The sequence below is a fragment of the Pholcus phalangioides genome, unplaced genomic scaffold (assembly GCF_987345545.1).
Source record: "Pholcus phalangioides strain wild (caught in Gottingen) unplaced genomic scaffold, Ppha-v1.0 ptg000015l_1, whole genome shotgun sequence".
Lineage (NCBI taxonomy): Eukaryota > Metazoa > Arthropoda > Arachnida > Araneae > Pholcidae > Pholcus > Pholcus phalangioides.
In genome coordinates this window covers 23603622-23628739 of record NW_028301608.1, presented here as the reverse complement: position 1 = coordinate 23628739, position 25118 = coordinate 23603622, and the positions used below count along the sequence as shown (strand labels likewise).

The 25118-nt window shown below is 37.1% G+C and overlaps 2 protein-coding genes across 3 annotated transcripts in view; both read right to left on the bottom strand.

Moving 5' to 3' along the window:
* Positions 1-796, bottom strand: part of LOC149075699 (uncharacterized) — a 42603-nt gene extending 41807 nt beyond the window's left edge. The window contains exon 1 of one of the 2 annotated variants that reach the window (XM_089243189.1): positions 716-796. The gene's annotated coding sequence lies outside the window, so the exon portion shown is untranslated. Of the gene's footprint in view, positions 1-540 lie in introns of both variants that reach the window. The other variant, XM_089243188.1, reaches the window with a different exon arrangement.
* A 9636-nt stretch (positions 797-10432) lies between these two features.
* Positions 10433-21435, bottom strand: LOC149075698 (B-cell lymphoma 3 protein-like). Its single transcript, XM_089243187.1, has 6 exons — positions 20705-21435; positions 16957-17065; positions 16477-16678; positions 14359-14447; positions 12244-12545; positions 10433-10662 (listed from the first exon to the last, which is right to left on the bottom strand). Exons 1-6 carry the CDS (start codon positions 21151-21153, stop codon positions 10638-10640), a joined length of 1176 nt encoding a protein of 391 aa, XP_089099313.1. The 5' UTR covers positions 21154-21435; the 3' UTR covers positions 10433-10637.
* Between the last annotated feature and the right edge of the window lie 3683 nt (positions 21436-25118).

The following is a 25118-nucleotide window of genomic DNA, read 5'->3' as shown; positions in this document are numbered from 1 at the left end:
CTCAAAGGTTGTGCAACCAATAGATACATTATAACTAAGTGAACGGTCTCTAAAGGTATATACTGCTCCGAAGATGTCACTCTCCGCTATTACTACAAAGATTTCGACAGCTGGTTGATGCGAAGATAAATCCAGGAAAGAAAATTCAACTGGCCTTGCAGGGAATCTGATAGATGCATATAGCAAAAGCATCATTATACTATCAAATAACACACAAATATAAAAATCATACCTAGAGAAAAGTAATTGAGCTATAATAAGAACGAAAAATCTCTTCAAAAAGTATCAAAAGTTATAAACCCCCATTTAAAGCAAACAAAACCGAATTTACTATTGAACAACAGATTAGAAGGACTCTGTTAATATCATGACATAGACACAAACAAACAAAAGTTCGACCAGGTTGAAACAAAGCCCAAGCAACCACAAAACATTCAAAGCTTAGGGCCGTGACTCGAACCCAAAACCGCATTTTTGAAAACTGCAGTCCAGTTTATTACCTTACTTAGAAATAAAGTGTTGTTGTTATTGTTTTATTACCTCGATATCATCAACTTTTTCTCTTGCCTAAATCTTGGAGCTGTTAGAAGACTTCAAGTCAATGAAAACCTTTTCTTAATGTCATCAACCATTAAAGTTTATCATTGAAAACGGGAAATAAAAACTTTCGGCATTAAATTATAAGACATGAAACTTTAAATACGCAAATACATACGTTATGAAATCAAACCGAGGCGGTCTCTCACTTTACAAGCGTAACTTTCCGTAACGGTGGATAGTTTTTTTTCAATATGACTTCATTGACTGCAAATAATGTTAATAAGTGATATCAATTACAAGTTTGTGCTGCCATCTGCCAATCAAAACTTAAAACTCAGAATCGTCGAGATGATATAAAGCAGAGTAGGTAGGCTGACCATATATGACCTATATTTACTGTACAATTTTATCCCTTCTGATTTTTTAAAAATGAAAATATGCGCTCTTTCTTCTTCGCGAATCGGTACAGGGCCGGTTCTGGACATTTTTAAAGTGTAAGCGAATAATATTTTGGAAATAAAAAAAATCGCCCCTCCTTTTCAATTGACGCCCTACAAAATAGCCCCCCCCCCACTTCAGTTGGCACCTTCTGCGGCGGTATAATTCACAGAATTCATGATCCGGTTTTGTCCCTTATCATAGGAGATAGACATGAAAGACTGAGGGGGGTGTGATGATCATGATGATGCCAATTCGTATAAGCCACTGTGGTGGTTGGGTGGTCATAACGACGAACTCGCATTGCAAGGATCCGGGTTCAAACCCCACCGGACCACAGTGGTAATAGCAGCACGACAAAATCAGATAAAACACTAGATACGCACTCAAACTCTTCGATACACACACTTTGTTCCAGACTCTGCCACGAATCTGGGCTGGAAGCAAAGCCGCTTGAAAGGTTAAACTCTTAATGCAGCTTTGGCTGGAAGAGATCTTCGGTCCGGTGGCAGAGTCCTGGTGCTCCTTCATGCCAATTAGTTCACTGTATACATATACATTAAATCACTTGGCTCCATCATTGACACTGGGGGCGGGAGGGGGGCATACATCCGTATCTCCACCCATGCTTTTTGTAATGTTCTTTGAGGCAGAGGTGAGGGTGCTTCATGAAGAGGGGAGCATGGAAGGTCCGTGATCCTCTCAAGACGATCAGAAATTAAAAACATTTGTTAATATCTCTGTAAAAAATTTAAATTTCGAAAAAAATGCCAATTTTAGGAATCTGAAAATTTGTGGGGCCTCAGGGATATGGCCTGTTTGTCCATGCGAGAAACAGGTACTGTGTACGCCGGGAATCTAACCCCGTTCTTCTTGTGTGGCGTTTTCTACTTTAACTATTGTGCGGTCGAATGGGCATCGTGCTGGAGCCTGGACCGTACCTTCTGAAACGGAAAACTCATCTTCCGGAGGTTGTGGACTGGGCCGGACTTGGTCATTTAGTGGCCCAGTGCCAGAGCCGTAACTAAGATTTTTGCTGCTTAGGGAAACCATTATTTTGCCACCCTCACAACTTTAAAATTCGATAATTTTATTACAGTGTTCTTTGTTCCCACCTAAAACCCCCCCCCTAAATTTCGCCGCCGGGGGCAACTGACCCCCTGCACCCCCCCCCCCCCCCCCAGTTACGACATTTCGGTGGCGGCCCGGTAAAGTCTTGGGATTTGTCAAAAACACCTTTCTGAGGAAGTTTCAGAAAGCAGGGCCGTCTTAACGCATGGGCATACGGATAGTGCGGGTAGACAAGGAGATTCAAGTTCACGAATAAGATTGAAATAAGATTTTGAATCGGGTGACACATTTCAAGCTTAATAGGGATGACGGACCTAGCAAGGCTCTTTTCCCGAGAGCTCATGACTGTCAAAACCATGCTCCCCCCCCCCCCCACGGCCCCCACATCCTGAAGCAAGGCCCCTAGGCTGGGATCTTTTACGCCCCCCCCCCCCGACCAGACTTCCACGGAGCCCCTTTATGATGAATTTATAGCGTGAAAAAACAAAAAAAATGATTAAAATCACACCGGGCCCCCCCCCCAAACATGGGAAAGGCTAACAGGGCTCTCTGGGGGGGGGGGGGGCTTAGGTATTGGTCTTATATTTTTCCAATATTTAAAACAACAAATTTTTTTGAAAATTGATAAAGGAGCCAGCTAAAAGTCTTAGTCTGTGGTCCTCTCAAAAATCAAGGCCCCCATTCGAGGATGTGGGAACCACGGATTCACTACCATATGTATTTGTTAAAAAATCGCTATATTTTTCATCAATAGAATTTCAGGTTCTGTCTTTTTAATAAAGCAGTTATGGTAAAATATTAAACGTAATGAATGCAATAAAATCCAGTTTTACGGCCTCTAATATTTTTCTGCCCGGTGGTATCGCACCCTTCTCACCGGTCTAATTACGAATAGACTCTCATCATAGCCCGTACAAGGGCAGGGCTGACAGTGCCCGGGACAATTCTCACCATTTTTTGCTTTTTTACGCTATAAATTAACTATAGAAAGGGCCCGTGATAAAATTGATCTGGGGAGGGTGGGTGCAAAATATCCCAGCCTAGGGGCCCTGCACCATCATTTGGAGGCCATGACTCTCATCGTAAGGATCCAGGTTCGAATCCCGTTAGTGTCACAGTGTTGGTCGGCTCTAGTCGGTTTTATGTGGTTTTCTCACTTCCAGGCGCAAATCCGAGCGGGTCTCCCATCTCTTCTCCGAGTCAGGCAGACTTTTAACATGATACTTTCTTAACATTTTTACTAAGTATCATCAAAATAAACACTATATGAAAGGCAACTATTACAAGAGGCCCGAGGTTCGATTTCCAGCGGAGACAGCAAACTTTACTTTCCGAGTTTACTTCGGCATAATATCGAGTCTCTTTCTTTTATGAACCTTACTGAAATTTGCAATCTTCATTATTATTATCATATTTGTTTATTATTATCGTATTTATTTATTATTATCGTATTTATTTATTATTATCGTATTAATTTATTATTATCATATTTATTTATTATTATCATATTTATTGCTATCCTATATTATTATCATATGACGAAAATATTTATCTCGCATATTTGTTATGTGTGTGTGTGTTCCACCCTTTTTTTTTCGAAATACATTCTGATTCACTGAATGCCGAATGGGAAAAATCTAACGCATTCGATTTGCAGTGATTCAATTTGCCTTTTATTTCCAGGGCCAAGTTTAAGTAAATTTAAAAATATAATAGGAAATTTCGGGGCTGACCTTATTTGATGAAAATCATTGACATTCCCGTAATTTCTGTACTTTTATCCAAATTTTCTGCATTTTGCTTATGAAATGTGGTCATTCCTAACCAGCGGTCTTCAACGCATTTCCCGTTGAGCTCTTTGAAAACATACATGTATTATGTTTGGTATGATAACTAAAAATTTCAATGTTTCTCTGACTGTGTGAATAACGGTAGAAGACGAATAAAATGCAGTATGGATTTTGTCATCTAATAGACACGGCAGAACCTATTCGTTCAACTCAGTGGTTCTCAAAGTGTGTGTCACGGCAAGCTATAGTGATATTGATATGTGTTCAAAGCTGCCTATGGATTTTATTTATCCAGCTTTGCGTTTGTGCTTATATACGGGGTGTCTTGCAAGTGTTCATGCGGCCTTCATCTCCACAATCACTCGTAGAGGTATAGCTTCATTTTAAAAAACGCTCAAAATGTGCTAAAAAAACTACCATGTGTACCAGTTTTGCTCAAAAACTACCATATACCTACAGGTATAGTTTTGAGAGTGGGGATACAGTGTGTTACAAAATAAAAAATCTAAATTTCTATACTGTCTCCCTGTCCTCTAACTTCCAATTAGAATGTTGTTTTCCTGTCTCTTCTCAGCCTAGCAACAAAAATTCTGTTTCTAACTTTTTATATTCGCAGAGGTATTCGAATTCAAATATTTCAGAAAAGTTGGGAAAGAACATTAATGGGGGAAGGAAGCGTTGTCCGTTAGCTTATGCTGTTTTTTCCCGACTTTCCTCCCAATGTTTAATTCAAATATCATAGTGAATATTGCAGTTAAAAGCTTTTTTTTTCTTTTGCTCAGAAAAGACAGGGCAACAACTTTCTAATAGGAAGTCAGAGAGCAGCGGGACCATATAGGAATTTCGATTTTTTTTATATTTTTTGTGACACACTGTATTTTCACTCTCAAAACTAGTAGGCTTACAGGTAAATTTTTAAACTGATTTTGAGCATCTTTAAAATTGGAATCAAAGCCAAAAAAAAAAAAATTGTGGTTTACCACCATTTCTTTTTTTCCGTTTTATTTGTTTTTTCTCACATACCGTTGGACACGAAATGCATGTTTATAAATGTTTGTGTGTCTTTGGGTGGAAAATAAAAAAATAAGAATTTATTTTTCATCAAAATAATGAAACACGTGGAACAAACTTCAGAGATTTGCATTTTTTTTTCTCAATAAATTATTCATTAAACATAAAAATTTTCAAATTAATTTAATTAGGTATACCAAAATTCGTTTTTTTTGTGTGTGTGTGCATGTGTTTAATGTGCACTAAAAAAAACGTTCAAAAAGCGAACGTTTAAAAAACACGTTCGCTTAAAACATCAAAGAAATAAAATCTTTATTTTGAACGTCCCATGTCCCCTTCATGAATCCAGTGAGACATGAAAATTTACATTCCAACTGATACGGCCGTCGAGATTATCTCCAAAATATTACATGACCATAAAAGCTCAGGATAGGGCAAAGTACAGGACAGATTAACAACGTTAAAAAGAAAGAAAAATTATAAGAAACGAGTATGTTTTCGGAAAACAAGATTTTGAAACTACGGAAATTATATATGTAAATAATATATGTACGTGAAGATTCGGGAATTTCCCTCAGTAGACGTTCAAGGCCTTTCTTTCATATCAGCATGCATTAAAAAAATATATTAATGTTATCGATGCGCGTAATAAAAACCGAAAGCAGTTTTTTTTTGATAAGATAGTGACAAAGTGTCCCGACCTTTCAACTTACGGGAATTTCCCCTCTTCTTAAACAACTATCTCATATTTAGTTTCGGTTTTTGGACACGATCTAAATAAACAACTTATGATATAAGACGGGGAAAACAATGCATTTATCACGTTATATCTCAATATGGCCTTGATTATGTTAAGTTCCTTCAGCTTAAAATCTTCCGCGTGCAAGAGGTGTTTCAGGTCATGATGTTTAATGAATGATTAGCAGTTCTCAAATAGTTTCCTTTAGAAATATTGATATCTTCATCATTAGACATCTGTTAAATGCATTCATGTTCATTTATTGCAATGAAAAAGTATTGATATAAAGTTATTTGAATTGTTGAATTGAATCATATGAAATAAATTTTCACTTATGTGCAGTAACTTCCATGCTTATGAAAAAAATTATAACGAAAAAAAAAACGCAATTAAAAATGCGCAAAATCATTTTCTAAAAGAAAATTATGAGATTTCTCACTTTTTTGAATATTGCTATTCTATATTTATAAATGTATGTACAGTATTAGTCATAGAATAGGCCTACAGTACGAATACAGTATGATAATTATGATACTGTATTCATAAATATATAAGTCACATACATTGTCATATTGTATTCATCAGACTTATGTTTACTGACTTATTATTACTCGATATACAGAGTGATTCGCGAAGACTGTCCGAAAGAATAAAAATTATATAGTCGATTGCGAAATTGAAGAAAAATGGTTGATTCTAAAATTGGGGAAATTGTTGTTAATTCCAAAAGTGAAGAAATTAATATTAATTCCAAAATTGAGGAGATTGATGTTATAATATAGAGAACAAATATCAATAAAAAAGGGATAATTCAGCTGTGTTAGTAACAAATAAATAAAAGAAGGAATATTTTTTCCGTAAAATAATAGTAGGGAGAATTGTAAACATCGAAAAAAAATTTTTTATACATCCTTCCAGTCAATAAAATGAAGTAATGATTTGATAAATTTTGGCTGTCTCTATTACACCGAAAGAAATTTCATCTGGAAGAATTGAATAAAAACTCGAAGATCGATACCCAGTTCGTCCTTGTCAGAAAACTTTCCTGACATCGGGATACAACAAAAACGGCGACATGACCGCAGAAAAAATTCCTATCGCAGGGAGGCCCACATAGAGGGGTTAGCCAATACCTTCTAAAGCAGAAGAAGGTATTGGCTATCTCGCTCTAGAAGGTGTTGGGTTAGCGCACCAACCTCTCGATGAGTATAGAAAACAAGTCTGCCGTTCGGAATCGGCAATAAATTGTAGGTCCAGGTCTAATTAGCCCTCGTATGCAGAAAATGACCGCGGTGCGACAAAAATGATCAAATAATCAAAACTCGAAGAGATTTCGATGATTAAAATTCTTCATCTCTGCCTTTTTCGAAGCCCTGAAATTATTTGAGACTCTTTTGTTTCGGTAAATGTAAAAAAAAATTAAGTGCACCCATTTATCAGAAAATTTTCATTCAGTTGTTAGGGGCCGTTCAAGTATTACGTCATCATCGGGGGGGGGGTTTCCGATTTGCTGACTTTTGATGACAAGGGAGCAGGGGGAGGGGTTTGGGTAACGCTTACGTAATCAACCATCCCTTATGAAAATATGAGTTAGGATTCAGAGAGGCAGAGCTGATGACGAAATTTTGCTGACAAGGGGGGGGGGGAGGTCAAAAATGGCTAAAAATTTGCTTACGTAATACTTGAACGGCCCCTTACGAATAAATATCTATAGAAGAAGCGCAAATTTTGCTAATTTACTTTTTTTTTTATAAAGTGGGCAATTAAAATTTTTATACTTTTCTCTCATTATTTCGAGAAGATGCTCGAATATTATATAGCTGAATCTCTCTTCTCATGCTGATATTTTATACATAATGTTACTTGAAACTTAGAACCAACTAGGGGACTTTTATTCTTTTTTTGCAGTCTTCTTGAAACTATCCTAGTACAAGCGAATGTCTCACATGTCAAATAACAATTCTCAACTCAATTTTCAAAAGGTTTCCGTATGCAGGATGTCCTGTAAGTCCAAACTCGGCCTATATTTCATCGACCATTCGTCGTAGATGTATGGTTTGAATTTAAAAAAATGCTCAAATTATATTCAGAAATCACTCTGTACCAGTTTTGACAGTATAAACACGTTTCATAAAATTAAAAAAAATCTAAATTTTTATGCGGTCCCCCCTAATTTACAATTAGAAAGTTGGTGCCTTATCTCTCCCGAGGCCAAAAAAAAATTCAATGTTTCCAAGTCCCATATTCGCTGAGACATCCGAGTTCAAAAATCGGAAAAAAGTTTGGAAAGATCGTCATAAACTAACGGAGAACACTTCTTTCCCTCGTTTATGCAGTTTTTCCCCCACTTAGAAACATGGAACATCTTTTTTTGGCTCCAGGAGAGACAGGGCAACAACTTTCTTATTGGAAGTTAGAAGATAGGGGACAGTATAAAAATGTAGATTTATTTCATTTTATAGCATCCCCTGCATTTTTCCTTTCTTCTTGAAACTGGTACAGAATGAACATTTTTTAAACTATAACCAGTGGCATTAGGACTTACAGGACATTCTGTATAATGCACTGCACTGGTGTTCCTTTTTTTTTGGGGGGGGGGGGAAATTTGGTCTGTGGATACTTTGTTAGGCGATAGCTGCGGGATTAGTATAGAATGAAATTTTCCACTATGAAAAGCAAGCAATGATTTCTGAACAGGAAAATTTATCGGGCCTCGAATAACCTAAATAATTAACTTTTCCTTTGAAGCACGCAAAGGTTTTTATTCATGACGGAGGGACTTCTATCGTATCTCGTGAAAAAAAACACCTTTTACCGGCCGAATTCAGATTTAGACTGATTTTTTTTTAAATTATTTTCTTTTTACTTCTCCTTCAGTTTAGACAGATCAATCAAAAAATTCATGACGAAAAATTTTCCTGTATGTTTTCTGGACCTGCCGATGTCCATAGAAACAACATTAAAATTGAAAACACAAAAATTAAATTTTATTCTTCCTTAAAAATAGGTAATTAGAAGAATTAAATTGATAACGATGTGTTGAAATGATAAAAATTTTTGTTTTGTAAACGAAGTTTGGAATCTCACACTTTCAAGAAAAAGAAATCAAGTGCTTTCATGAACAATTTTTTTCTGATTAATAAAACCGATGTTTCCAATTTGGACACTGATAGTTAAAAAGTTAATATTTATCACGTAAGAAAGGGCATCGTTCTGGAGGCAAGAAATGAACATCTTACCATACTGCAATATATGAAGGTTTTTTCCAGTTTTTTTTCTCAATTTTATTTTTTATTCTTTCTACGAATTGAATGAATAACAGCTAAAACAAGCAAATACTAGACTTTTTCATTTCTCGCATGAATGAGTTCGATTGTATTTGAAAGGTTTTCGCGACGTTAACCAACGATAATTCTTATAATTTATTTTCCGTAATTTAAAAGCTAAGCGTACGTTCCTATTTAAACTAATTAAGTAATAGCCTTTTTGAAGTACAAAATTACCCGTTGTAGACTGAATATAGAATGTTTTACTCGATTCAATAATCTCCCGAGGCTTCTCACTATGAATATTTTGGCGTCATTATTTCTGCCGATCGACGTCGGAACCACATGTAACAACCATACTGTTTGTAGTGCGTCTCCCAGTTAAAACCTTGACGTAACAATACATATAATGCTCAAGAGCCAAAGAAGAAGGAATAAGTCTCAGGAGAATGAAAATCGCGAGAATTGATGTGGACATTCGAAAAAAAAAAAAAAGAGGTGTGTGTGAAAATGATCGAGTAGGATCGTAATCTTCAGTGTACGTTTTATTCTAATTTTTACTAATAAATTCCTGTTAAGTTTGTCTCGATGAGTGCTTACTATTCGGAGAATCTAGGGTCACTACACTGTTCAAAATGGCTTCAAAACTTTTCTTTCTTCGCCGACACAAAACGTTCTACCCATGATGTCCGATACCAGCTGGGTCTCCAAATTTATATTCTTTCTTGTATTTTACGTATTTCCTACGCATGCGAAATTTGGGACCCTTCGTTCAGTAACAATGGAGTTCATACGAAACCTCCCATTTTACCCTCCCCATTTACTATAAGTCCTTTCATTCCTTGGTGTCCATTCACAAATAAAACGAAAACTAAATATCCAACCTCTTAACAAATAGACTTTGTGAACTTTGTATTTCAACATCCTCCAGAGCCATTGTAATATTGATACGTCCCATATTTTATCTAAACCTACAAATTTTATCTAAATGTACAAGAAACTTAATTATTTAAAAAATTAAAATATTTTTTGCTATATTATTGGTTGTTTTTAACCCTTTAAGCGGCAATTAGAAGTCACTAAAGATCCCCCACAAAATGCCATATCTTTTTTTTAATGAAGTAGACTTTTTTCGAATTTTCAGCTGGTGCAAACTAAGGGGTGTAGGGAAAGGTTTTCCATTGTGGAAATCTTTTACAAAATATCTGGGCTTGTCAATGCTAAAATAAGAGACTTTTACGGCGGCGAGATATCTCGTCATTGCCACTTAAAAGGTTAAATTAGTTTCTTTCTTCAAGCATAATGGACTGGAATAACCTCCCACTCACTATCATCGAATGTCGGATGATCAATGATTTTGTTCATAACATAGAACAAAGTTCGCATCAATATTAACTTCTGCATTTTCTGGTATAGACTTTGGCCAAACAATATTGCAAAAAAATAAAAATAAATAAATAAAAATGAATAAAAATACGTGAATATACACAAAAATGTGAAATGTAATATATAAATACATAGAGGCACACATTACAAAAATGAAAAAATAGACGTGAAACGCCTCCGAAACAAAGATGTATAGGATCATTTTTTTTCAAATTGATAATACAATCAATATTCATTACACAATTTTACATGCAATATTTTTGGTATAATATTTTACTCCGTCATTTTTCTTCTTTTTCTCAGTTCAGGTTTACCTACAAAGAACGTTCAACTTCCATGTCACTATTGCACAAGCATACAGGGTGCGGAGTCGTTTTGTTACATATCCTTGATCTTTTAAACCGTTGATAACCGAAACATACTGCCAATTAAAAAAAAACCATTCGTATAACGTTTTATACAGTATACACACACAGTTGTGGCATTTGTTTTACAAGAGGTTGCATATAAATGTACAGAAACTGAAATTTCATTCTTTTATACTGTTCTTTACCTATAACTTATATCTAGAACCTTTTTTGTCTTGCATTTAATGAGCGAAACAGAAAAAAAGCTCCATGTTCCTGATATAAATATTCACCGAGATATTTAAGTTTTAAAATCATAATTTTTACAACATTCGGCATACATTTTCCGGCGAAATAATTTCAACTTTGAGGGTTAAGGGGACTAGCATAAACGAGAAAGATCCCGTTAAAGATCTGAATGCATTCTAAACTGTGAAATAAATAAAGTTCAGCGTTCAAAGTAAAGTTTTTATACATCCACCTGGAAGTCGAGCACAAATACATACTGTTATGAACGAGGTGTACAGGGAGAGAATTATTTACAGGACCACAGAGCGTGTCAAACAATTTCTAAATATACGTTGTAGGTAAAGGCGGCCGTATAATTTTTTTTATATAAGTTTGGCACCCTTTTTTTCTTTTTGGCATGTTGTACATACACCCTTGTAAAAAATCGTTATTTGAAAACTTCTTTTCCCAATTGGAAGTATGATTTCATGATCAACAATTCGAAAAATAAAGGGTGTATAAGGTCTACATATATGTAGAAATATCCTCTCCACTTGTTAATACAAGATTCCTCGAAAGACTGGTTATATTTTTGGAGATGATGATTATAAGGAAGAAAATTCACCTCTTCTTCCGCGGGAACTCGAACCCCGATCTCTTGTTTGCCGGACGAGTGGTCTGTCCCTAAGCTATTGTAATAGAGTATACCTCCCTTGGAGAGCGTATATATATGTTGAAAGGCTCCGTACGTGGACGGCTGCAGCAATCAACTAATAGCTCGTGAATGGGAGCTATTAGTTGATTGCAATAACATTCACGAGCTATTAGTTGATTGCTGCCACCGTCCATGTACGGAGCCTTTCAACATACGCTCCATGGGAGAAATTTTCTATCTGTTTCCATAGCTTAGGGGTAGAGCACTCGTCCGACAAATGAGGGACCGGAGTTCGAGTCCCCGTGGAGGCAGAGATAAATTTTCTTCCTTGTAATCATCATCTCCAAAAATATTACTAGTCTTTCGAGAAATCTTGGGACTATGTAGAGAAAGATGTTCCTCGACACTTCCTAATACAAGATTTTCGGAAGGCTGGTTATATCTGGAGATGATGATGATTTAGGAAGAAAATTCATCTCTTCCTCCACGGGGACGCAAACCCGGTCTCTCGTATGCCGAACGAGTGCTCTACCCATAAGGAAGAAATATTCTATCTGCTTCCTTAGCTTAGGGTTAGAACACTCATCCGGCGTACGACAGACCTGGTTCTCGTCCCCGTGGAGGCAGAGATGAATTTTCTTCCTAAATCATCATCATCTCCAGATATAACCAGTCTTCCGAAAATCTTGTTTTGGCTTATATTCCTGCGTACCTCTCAATAATATTGTAGTTATACAGTTAGTATTGCTAAGAAGGAGAAAGCCGCATTGACCTGGTTTCACTGTTACTAGTCCTTTCAATCAACGTTTCCGCACATTCATTCTTCGAAGACGGGACACCAGGAAAATCTGAGGATTCATTAATGTTCGCAACGAAGTTCTTCTCGGACGCATCAGCGATCTCGAATACTCTCATCAGAGTTCTATTTCCAGACTGAAGGGCTAGTTCTAGAGCTGACCATCCGGAATAGTCCACCTTTTCTGGATCCGCGCCATGTCTGAGGAGCAAGTTGACCATTTCTGTGTATCCGGCGATCACGGCGTGTAATAAAGGCGTCCTACCACTTTTTCCATCCTAAATATCATCAACGAAATGAAATAAATACATGCAAAAAATTTCACATTTTCATGAACAATATATGAGAATGTCGGATTAATCCCCTTTGTTTGCATACAATAAACAATACATGTTTTTTTTTAGTTATTATCGGATAACAGCCCTAACGGATACTATTAAACACCATATGCTCCTCGTAAGCGTTCCTGTGAGGAACTTTTAATCACGTCTAATTGGTTGTGTATGTAACCATGCATGCTCACTCAACCCGTAGGCAGTGGAACAAATGTGGTCCTTGAAGTAAATGCGGCCCGCGAGGCTAAACCTTATATATTATTAGTCTTTTTTATTATTATTCATATTTAAAGAAAAATATAATACGTATTAAAACAGGATCTATGACAGATTTACAATTCTGGACTCTCTGTAAGTCAAAATCGATGATCCTGATCAGGCCCGTGCTAACCGATTTGGAGGCTTCCTGAAAATTTTGGGGCTCTCTTTCATACGACTTATCCCTTTTGTAAACACTTTCTTTCATCCTTAAAACACTGACTGCAAGTATCAAAATTGAAGAAATGTTGAAGAAAGAAACAAAAACTTGATAAAAAAACCTCAGAATGTAAAAAATGTTTCAATGTTTTCAGTTTCAATGATTAAGAGCCCTTGTTTGAAGTGAGGCAGTGGGTTTTGGAGCGTTCGTCCGCCTTCGAAATGGTAAAAACTGTACAGCAACAATGGTGTGTCATATTAAACCCAGTGCCGTCTTAACGCATGGGCCCACCAGGACACGGCCCGAGTGCCTAAAGAGAAGAGGAGGCCTCACAAAAATGAGAATCGAAATTTTCGAGAATTTTCCAGGTAGGGCCTCAGAAAAACCAATTGGCCCGGGGACCCATGACGCTCTTAAGACGACCCTGATTAAACCATGACTTTTGGAATGTTTACTTTGGCTACAATAGTTTTTAAGCAATGTGTTTTCCATTAATTTTTAGAAGCAATGTGTTTTCCATTAATTTTTAGAAGCAATGTGTTTCCCATTAATTTTTAGAAGCAATGTGTTTTCCATTAATTTTTAGAAGCAATGTGTTTTCCATCAATTTTTAGAAGCAATGTTGCGTATTTACCCCTTCATCTATGGTATGTTACTTCCTTAGGCCTTCAAGAGCAGAGAAAACCCGGGCATTTCTGCTAGTTTTTAAATAATATTGATTCAACAAAGTGTTTTGCTGGATTTCCTAATACGTAGCACATATTAAATAATTATGTATTATGTAAGGAAGATCCTAAGGTAAAAAGAAAGAAAAGAAACCTTTTAGAAAGGAGGAAAAGATGAACGAGAATAGGGATTTCCCATAGAAGAATTGACATCCTTGGTGGCTGTTGAATCGACATTTTCAGACATCCAATACAAGTGACAGGATGACGTGTTGAAAGATAAAGAAAGCATGGGAATTCCCGATCGGTAAATATTACAGCGCTGACTTATCTCAATGTGTTTCTTTTTCCGTCACGAAATAATATTTATTCCGTTTTTTTCTTCGGCATTTCAAAAAGTTTTATTAATTATCATAATTTTCTTTTGTTTCAGAAGTAATATTGTGTCAAAAATAGACAGATAGATAGACAGATAAGGGCTGCTTAAGAGTAAATATAGAGGAAATTTATTAACATTCGTGGATGAATCAGTTTTGAAAAAGAAAAAGAAATTGTCATTATATTATTAATTCTTCCCCCCCCCCCTTCTTCCAATGACACGAAAAGGGAACAGCTTCGAAATAATTGCATGTCCCACAAGAAATCACTCCATCACATATCAGTGATTACTTACGACGGCATTGACGTCGGCTCCAGCGTCGCAAAGTCCATCGGCTGCTGCGAAATTCCTCGATGAAACCGCATAATGCAACGCCGTGAAACCTGCGGATGACAAAACGAAAATTGTAGTTTCATTTGCAGTCTCATATTACGCAAGTGCCATTATGTACTCACGATGCTGCAACGTTTTATTTGCAATCATGTTGATTCGGAATGGCAAATGATGTTTATAGAATCTCTCGAGTGGGGTTTTTTTTTTTTTTGTTATTATTTTTTTTATGTTGTTATTTTCTTCTCTCCTTGAAATCCGTTTTGTATTTTGCGGAAATATTTTGCTCTCACTAATAACCCACTTTCGTAAAACGGTTCCTTTATATTTACGCTTCTTTTCATATTCTTTGCCTCTTAGTTTCGTCGGATCATAATGAAGCAAAATTAGATTTATTGGAACCAAAAAATTTCACGATTACGAATAAAACTATTTCGTCGAAAAGCAAAGATCGTTTCATCATTATTTGACGATTGTATCAACGCAGGCATCTTCAACCTGTTTTTTCATTCGAGCACTAAATGAAGCATTCACGCGGGAACAAGATTTTGCACTCGCAGGGTATTGATGGACTTCCCTTTCCATTCAACAAATGATTCTCAAATTGTGCGTAACCAACCTTTGCCAGGGTCATCGGGAAGAGTTGGCGTCAGAGTTTTCCAGATTATTTTTGGGATCTGCAGGTGGAGAAGATTACTTACCATATTGCCATACAATAATACTTCAAATTCATATTGGCATTTTTTGATTTGAGCTTTCAGATTGTACAGCGTTGTCATGTAGGTGCAGTGCATCTTAATGCATGAGCCTACCCGGGCACGGCCCGGGGGCCTCACGAAAATGAGCTACAGTTGAAATTTTCGAGGAGTATGCATAAAAATTTGCCTGGTAGGGCCTCAGAAAAATCACTTGGCCCGGGAACCCATATTGCTTGCTCTTAAGACGACCCTGTATAGGTGCTTTCCTCTCATGATGGTGCTCGTGACATATAAAAAGAAGACTCCTTATATTAATCTAGGATACCCCTTCGAGTGTTCGACGGATTCAGCTCGCAAATCACAGGGAGGATCACGAGTCGTGTGACCAGGCACGCGTTTGCTCAGTCTGATGTGAAGTTGAATTGCTTAAATATCCTGTGCCCGGGATTCATTAAATCAGTGTTTCGCAACTGCTGGGCCCTGAGATGTCATACCGTGCAGCGAATGATTGGTCTTCTTCCTCTTCCCCATTCATTTTTCGTTAGCCGTGTGTTAGACCGGGCCTTCCATTTACAAAATAAAACAAAACCGGGCCGTGAGCTTCCAAAAGTTCAGAACCACTGTACCAGATGACAAGCCTATCTGGGCTCAAATGTATGTGTATCGACATGAATATCCATTTGAAGTTCTCTCTCAGTTGATTTTTCCCGTTTTCTCCGCCAAGATTGTAATATTCTTCGTCAATACTCAAGCCATAAGCTCGCCATCGAACCATCGGTGACACATACAGTAAACAGCCTATAAGTTCTGACTCTCTCCCTCTCTCCAGCCCTACTGCTCATTGCTAGAACCCGGCTTTAGCGTACTCTGAATCTGTGCAATTCTGTGAGAATACTCAATAAGTATTATTCAGTTGGTTTTCTGTGGTTCCCAACTTTGAGGCTCAAATGCGTGGTGATCTCCCCGTTAAGAAGTCTCGCTAAAGACAGCAACAGGCCTTCAATCATTATACTTCACTCACAGTTAAAAAAATTGATGGCAGATGGTAACACTACACATAACAAGCATCACACAGAAACAATAATCACGTTAGGTTCACAACACGTACACGCACATTCCGGCATGTACCAGTTCGTTAGAAATTCCGTAGAGGAATTTGTACGAGAGGTGCATGTACGGTTAAATAGTAGAAGTAGTAGTAAGTATTATTCACTGCGACGTCTGAAAGAAGACGCCGTCATTGTGAATATTTTGCTATAGTGGCGTGGTATATAAAAGGCATGTAAATTTGATGTGTTGAGATTGAATGTTATACGGTTGTTTGTCATTCTATTAATTATGAAGTATACTGACAATATAAAAAAATGTGAAGACGAAAACTGACCGTCATAATCTGTGGAATTCAATATCCCGGGAGAATTGCTTCTGGCCATAATGAATGAAAATGTCTCTTGCTCGAAGAACCTAACCGCTAGTTGTATAGAGTTGCTTCCCCTCCTGTCCTTGACGTCTAGGGAAGCACCATTCTGGAGAAGGATGCGAACTATTTTGCTGTTCCCAACGATGATAGCCAGGTGAAGCGGAGTCTAAAAGACGAACACGTTTCAGTCAATATAAATAAAAATAAGCATTGAAATAAAAAAGCATTGAAGAAAAAATGTGTCAATAAATAACTAACCAGTGTAAGATTCTCTCAGTCAAATCTTATGTTATAAAAACTTTGTAAGCATTGTGTCGACAGGGCCCAACTGGTAGCGATGCCGGCGGTAAGTTCAGTGGTATCGCCATGATATTCAAAACAGTACGCGATTTCAGAAATATTCCATAATTTCCTGATACAAAAAAAAAAACTGGCGATTCTCACCTGTCTCAAATGATTAGTGACATCCAATGACAATCCAGCTTTTTTCATCAGGAAACAAAGTTTGATCATCAGAGGTGCGTCTTCTTGAGCTACGGCTATATGAATCGCCCTGCAATAATTAAGAACAAAAATGTTGTTCACACATAAACATATAGTGGCATTCGCGTTGATATACGATGTTTTAAATAGTATTATGTTTAGCTTTGTCAAAAAAAAGTTTCAACTTTTACTTCATTTGCATAATGAAAATCATGGAAAATTTATTGCTGCAAAATTCATGGTCCTACAGTTCGTTTTTAAATAGCCCGAAGCAGGGGTGACTCGAGAGAAAATTGTGAGCCGTGTGAGACATCTTTACGGCGCCCTTCCGATGTATGTCGCACCTAGATGCATAAATGACTTAGAAAACTCCAAGATTCGTATACGTTATACGTAAACATCAAAAATCGCGGTTTTCTAAAAATTATTCCATCCAATGCATTCATGGCTTGAATTTTACCCGCAAAACATATTTTTCCAAGCTTTCTGCAATTATTATTATTTTTCCTTACACCAGGGCTTGACAAGTCAGAAAAAAATTTAGGCGATTGTAAAATTTCGTAGAAGCCAAGCATGGTTTTTCGCAAGGAAAAGTGTTTTCAATTATGCTTTTTCGACTTTAATGGGACATGATGACCCCTTTCCATGTTGGATAACAGTATATTATGAAATCAGAAAATTTTGAGCCATCCCTAGACTCCGATTTAGAGTTCGACTCCGAATTAGACTCCAATTATACAAAATTTTAGGCACCAATACCGATTTTCTAGTCACCATGACGACCTACCTGGCAACCGGGATTTGTCCAATCTTGCTTTACACCCTGATTTGGCTCCCCGTGCGACCGCACGGGTCGCATATCCCCAGGACCGCTTCTGGCAACAAGACTATATGTGGATTCCGCGTATTAACACACCCACTTAGAACGTTTTCCCGCTTTGTACGACTCATTTTGTCGTGTTTTCCAACGCTTGCTAATATTCATCAAGATTTCCAGTTTAAAGCGTTTCCCGCTTACAACGTTTGCTCACTATGAGTTTTCGAATAACGTTATAAGTGAAATCCACTGTATATAAACCGGGTCTACAGATTATATGTGCTGATAGCTCGAGAGTATTATATAATCGATAAATACAATTAGTGTCTTAAGGGTGTGTAAAATGTCTGTGATAAATGGAAAATATAATGAATATGAGGTGTCATTTTCATTCATATAAGCTGTGTATTGTACGAGTGTGACAAAGGTCGTACAAACAATTCTTGGATCAATCAATGACAATTGTTATTTTCTTATCACATGCTTATCTCCCAAACCGACAGCGTAAACAATGCTGAGGGTCATTCGCTATGATATAGGAGTCATTTGTTGACAAAATTGTTAATCAAGTGAATTAACCTTTTGACCTTTTAATGATCAATGTTCCCAATCGGGGACATCGGTTTTATTTAACTGGAAAAAATATTTCACTTACATCAAGACAAAATTGTTAATCAAGTGAATTAACCTTTTGACCTTTTAATGATCAATGTTCCCAATCGGGGACATCGGTTTTATTTAACTGGAAAAAATATTTCACTTACATCAAAGCACCCGATATTTTTTCCCCTTAACGTGTGAGATTCCAAACATAATTTACAAAATTTACAAAACAAAAATTTCATTCATTTCGGTACTTATGTCAGAAATTTAATTTTTTAAAATCATCTATTTTTAAGGAAGAATAAAATTCAATTTTCTTTTGTTTTTAATTTTAATGTTGTTTCCATGGGCATAAGAAAATCAGGAAAACATACAGGAAAAAAAATTTCTTGAATTTTTTTGACGAAAGGAATTTGAATCAAAGGAAAAATAACTAGAAAAAAATTAGAAAATCAATTTAAATCTTAATTGGGCTGTAAAAGATTAACTCAGGAACAAAAATTTAAAATTTAGGAATTAAATTTTTGGAGTAATTTAACTCGCGAGTCAAGTTGAATATTGCATTTTGGAAAAATCACTACCCGTATCCCATTAAACTGTTGAATATTTACGCTGTAATCACACAGTCCATTCATGTGCAAAATTCTGCAAAATGTTCCAGATAATTATGTATATGTTAAGGTAAATGTGATAAAATTCGTTGATTTTATGCATAATCGCCTGTTATTAAGCATAATCACCGACCATTTTGATAAGTTTGATGAATTTTGTTAATTTATCAAATTTACCGATGATTATGTATAATCCCCCGCTCGTACGGGTAAATAAGATTCATCCGGGAATTATGCATAATCACCGGTAAAAGTGATAAATGTGGGGGAAATTTATCAATCTTACCGAGACGATTGATTATGATTATGAATAATAATTTATAATGATTATGGATATATAATCACCGAGATTCATCAGATTTATTGTAATGTATACAGTAATACCTCGACTTACGTAGCTATCCCGAGTTGGGCGATTTCGGAGTTACGCAATTATTCTGTGAAAATACATATTTTTTAAATTCAAGCATATTCACGCTTTATTAATCATGATTATTACTGAGATAATAAAGTGATATTCTCTAATAAGGAATTGTTTTACTCGATCATACACGGAAAAACTACACTGATTTTTGAGAGGTATTTTTACAGTATATAGAGAAGCAAACTTTATTGTGATTTTAGTAATGTGATCACAAGAGTCTATTGTATGGTATCTGTCAGTTTTTGCAGAGTACACAATTTCACACCTGAAACATTATTTCCAGTCTCACAAAATTTCATTTAACCCTTAAATAAATGTTTTTTTTCCGAAAAGCTGATAATTTTTTCATAGTTGATGACGTGTAGCCTAAGCCGGAAAAATCATTCAAGAAAGCCTATTTCGAATTGTACTACTTATACAGGGTCTTATTGAAGATGTACAAAGCCTCGAAAATCCCACATAAAATAAATGTATTGAAGTAAATATTACTTTCCAAAAATATATAACTACCTTCTTTGCAATTCAAACTAGAGTAGGGAAAAATTTTTTGGATTGCAAACTTCAAGGTGAAAAAAAAAGAAATACAAACAAAACACATTTTTAAAAATTAGTGAAATCACAGCCATGTATGTTCCGCAACAAAGAGTGGTTGCCGTTAACTGGAACACGTAACAGCAAATTCAAAATATAAAATGTAAAGAATATGACCTCACCTTATTATGTGCAAAGGCGGCTCTGAATTTTTCATTGTCAAACCGACCGGCTGCAGTAATGAACGTCTAAAGAATCCTTTGCACATTGTCGGAAAGCGACGCATTTAAAAGTTAATGTGATGCAATTCAATCTATTAATGTTTCGGATAATTCTGTGGTGTTTGGTCAGAACATGATAACTCAAAAATCACATTTTGGAGATATGAGCATTTTCATTGCGATTTATAAATCAAAAATAAAACATACACACAAATACAAATAAAAATATCATACATCAGCATGTTGTTTAGCTGTACGCGCGTATTTGCGCATTTATCTCACTTCTAATTAATTATAATTCGCAAGACTTTCTTTTAGATCAAAAAATCATTTTTTGGAGATATCATGTTCTGACCAAACACCACAGAATTTCCTTTGAAAAGCAATATAGTAACAGAAGTTGGAGGTTGGCTCCAAATGAAAACATTTTTTTTTTTTTGTCTTGCATTGTTGCATTCATTATAATTTATTTAATTGTGAAATATAGCGAAGTATCTCTTACCTGTCACCATCTTCATCAGCTATCATGGCTTTTTGTAGTTGTATGGAGAGTGCAGCTACTTTGGAGGATCCATTGCTGCTTCTACTACCTCTGGGAATTCCCTGAAGTTTTATCATCATCATCAATTCACGCGTCTCATCGCTGATAGCATTATGGATTTTCCGTCTTTTATGATGTTGGGAAACACATTTTTCTACCACCCTATTGAAGTTGGAGCTGTCAGTGTTTGACGACGACTGCGAACAACGACACTTTTCCGGATTCTTCTCATCTTCGGAACTATTTTTCCAATTATCGTCGATTTTCCTCCTTTTCCAAGTGCTTTCATTTTCACGGATTGGTGTTTGAGGTAAATCTTCAAATTCCTGGGAAGGACTTGTTCTCAACGATGCGACTTGAGCCTCTAATGCTGAAGATTCTTTGAAATGATTTTGCAAACTCCACCTCATGTTACTGAATTTATTTAATTTTTTTTTAAATTTATTTTCAGTGCATATATATTCTGGATGTTTTTTATTTTTATTTATGAAGATAATGGTAGAAAAATGAAGACCTTTTTTCAGTCAAAAATCGACAAATGTTTCCCTGGTCTCAAATGCATCAAATCGGATGGCAGTGTTATATCAGTTACTCGTAGAGGGAATCTGAGCGATTACGATATCGTGTTAGTTCACAAAACTTGAGCGTCCTTATGTTTAGTTTCGGTTTCATCACGTCAAAAGGAGAAATTTCTGGCAGCTCGTATTTGGCGATGCTTGGCAATGAAGCTCCGCTCAAGGACATTATTGAGGTGAATTGATGATATCAATGAATTATTATTCCTTTGTTGCAGAGGTGGATTTAACGGCGGTCTTTAACCCGAGAGAAAACCAAAACTCCACACTTTTTTCTAATTTAAGGGGTCCGATATTTTCTTATGTGCCCGGGGCCTCGGCCGACTTTAATCCGCTACTGCTTGGTTGAACATTTGGTAAAACTAAAGAATTTATTCCCAATCTCGGGGGGTTTTAATCAAATTACGGTCAGTGGAGGAGAGATTTTTCTACTTCGAACATTTTTAACCATTCATCTGGCCAATTAATTTTCTGGGGGTCTGAAGATGCAACAAACCGAGGGGGGGGGCCTGGGGATATCCTGAGAGGGAGGGGGTATTCGCCCCAGAGAATATTTTATTTTTTTTGTTCTCTGGGAGGGGGAGGGTGACCGCCTCCCCCCCTTCAGTTGCGGGGATAGTAGGGGTATGTCATCGGACATCTTATGGTGTTATTTGTCTTGATTTTTTTGGTAAGGGGCCGTTCAAGTATTACGTTATCATCAATGGGGGGGGGGAAAGGGGGTTTCCGATTGGCTGACTTTTGATGACAAGGGGAGGAGGGAAGTTTTGGATAATGCTTACGTCATCAACCACCCTTTATGAAAATATGAGTTGGATTCAGAGGGGGCAGAGCTGATGACGAAATTTTGCTGAAGGAGGGGGGGGGGGTGAAAAATGGCTAAAAATTTGCTTACGTAATACTTGAACGGCCCCTAATCGTTGTTATAGACACTTTGTCCGAGTAACTGTGATGCTGCTAAGACGGCCATGCATGAAGCCGGGGCAATAGTATGAAATCTCTCAATAGTGGTGAAACCTCTCGTCAGGGTATTTCACGGACCTTAATAATAAATTTATAATTTAAAAAAAAAATAAGATTCACATACCGGGGGCCCCGGAATATATAGGACTGTCAGCAAGGGCCGTTTTAATGAGAATGAACCCACCTGGACTGGGGTTAATGGGGGGGGGGGGAGGACGAGCCACCATGATAATTTGGCCTTGTACTGAACTACGATTTTTTTAAAAGAAATGTGTAAATATACGTCTGCCGCCTGGCAGTCACGTGGTTAGGGAACTAGTCTCTCCCTGTGCAGGTCTGGGTTCGAATCCCGGTTCGGGCACGGATGTCTACTAACACTAGCGAATTCCCTGGACGGATCATGTTGATTCCTTGGAAATGCGTGAGGATCCTGCTATTATTTGTTATTGAAAAAAATTAGTAGGCTGGTATTTCCAGCCAGGTATAGAAGGAGTTCCAGAATATTACGTAGCCCCCGGAGGCTCATGTTGCTGTTGAAATGGCCCTGCTGTTCACTTGATTAATCGTATAAAATCACGTTTATAATGAAGAATTATCCTCGTTATACAGTCCACAAAATCATCATTTGAGGAACTTTTTTTCAAAAGGGAACATTTACACTTTTGCCAGATTTACAGAAGTAATGAACGTATTCATAAGTTTGCTTCAAGGAAATTACCTACATTCAAATTTTGAAAATATTCCAGTTAGAACAAAAATTAGTAGAAATGTTCCGTTTTGAAACAATATTAGAGCTGGTCAAGTCTGAAAAATTGGAAATTTCTGCTTCACCTGTTGATTTTAGGTTTACCTATCCTAGGAAGGTACCCTTACTGCCCTCTCATCATTAACATGAGACACGATCATTCTACAGTGAAATCTCCTATAACGGACACTCTCGTTAGCGGACACTGCCACTAATGGACACTTTTTTTAATTATGTCGATGGGGGGGGGGGGGGAAATCACAACGTATTTTATTATCCATTAACGGACACTCCTCTTTAGCGGACAAAATTTTAGATCCCATGTTATTGAGAAGTTCTACAGAAAATGCCGAACTGAATGAAAGAGGTGGAGATGTTCCCTTTTGGTAGAAATGACCAACTTTACAATTGTAATTTTTACCAGAAAATATTTCCATTGGATAAACCCTGTTGCATAATCTGATAGAGCTCATATCCCAAAGATTCAGAAACCATTGAAAAATGAATTTTTAAAAAAAATGGAAATGTTCCCCTTTGAAAATAAGCTCATTTAATGCGACATTTCAACAGTATTAAACGTTAGTACAGTGGTTCTCAAACTTATCAACCGCGCCTCCCTTGCCCAATTCATGATTCTGGGCTCCCAGAATACTTTGTGGATATTTTCCCATACAAAAGAACCACTTCAAAAAGCATAAATAGATACACGAATCAATATCTTCGGCTCGCCGCGACGGTGGGCGACGCCCCTAGAAGCCGCGACGTGCACTTTGAGAAACACTGCGTTATCGACACTCGTTTATCCACTCTCTGAGCAAAGAGAAAAAAAAAAAAAAAAATGGTAAAAACTCGCCAAAATGGCGATAATCGCCTTAATATGGAAATGAAAGTAATGGAAGTGGGACGACTAAAAACGGCAGGGAAATTCCCTCTTTTCTAGAATGTAGACCAACCAACGGCAGCGCTGCTTCACTGTGTGCGGATTCTGTTGATGGAGGGAAAAATCCCATGAGTGTGTTGTCGCCCCTGATGACCCCTTTTATGGCTGTTTGAGGTCAAGTTCTTGGTATTGAACCTCCTTCTTTGCGTCTTTTTTTTTATTGTTTCCACTGGCGTCAAGTCATTAGAAAAGCTTCCGATAAAAAGAAGGGAAATTCCCAGATGATTTTGTTTCCTCGCCCCCCCAGCCGCAAAAACCTCGAACCATCTCGCGGCTTCGTATATGGAGTTCATTGACTCACAACTAACTTTACTCATCTTCATTATTATTATTTTTTCTTTTGCGTCATTTATATAAATTCAAAACATATATATATTTGGTCCAATTTCGTTACAACAAATATCGATATCTTTTTTTCGATTACTATATCCTTAATGAATTGAAAATCTCGTTATTGCGGGGGAGGGAGTTATAATTGAGTTCCGAGGTGGGGGGAAGACAGAGCAAATGCTAAATGCCTACCTCATCAAGCCCATGGTAAATATCGAAAATTGTTTAAATTTTTGGCTCATGGCTTTCTTAAAATTTCAGAAAGCAAAATTGAGTTTCCTCAGATGAGTGAGATTAGAAAATTAACTTCGGTTCCTAATCAGGAGCAAGGCCGCCCTCACCAGACGAGGAGCCCCGGTGCGAAAAGAAAAGCGGGATCAGGCCAGCGCCGTCTTAACGCATGGGCCCACCCGAGCGCTGCCCGGGGGCCTCAAGCTAAGGAGGGGCCTCACAAAATGAGATTTGGTTGAAATTTTCGAGAATTTACCAGTTAGGGCCTCTCAAAAATCACTTGGTCCGGGGGCCCATGGTGGTCTTGAGACGGCCCTGGATCAGGCACAGACATCTAAAAACTTTTGGGGCACCAAAAATGTTTAGGATCCGCTTTTGCCCTGATTTTGTATATTTCGGACGGGGGGGGGGGGACCAGCATCCGTTATTTCAGACCTATGTAATATAGGAATGCTATAATAAATGTACTTACAAAAATTTTTAAACACTCATTTAAATGTAAATTAGCACAAATATATCGATGAAAATTCAGGTGATTTCAAACTAATGAGAAAAACCGTTCGCGAAACACTGATGAGAATTTTATAATCG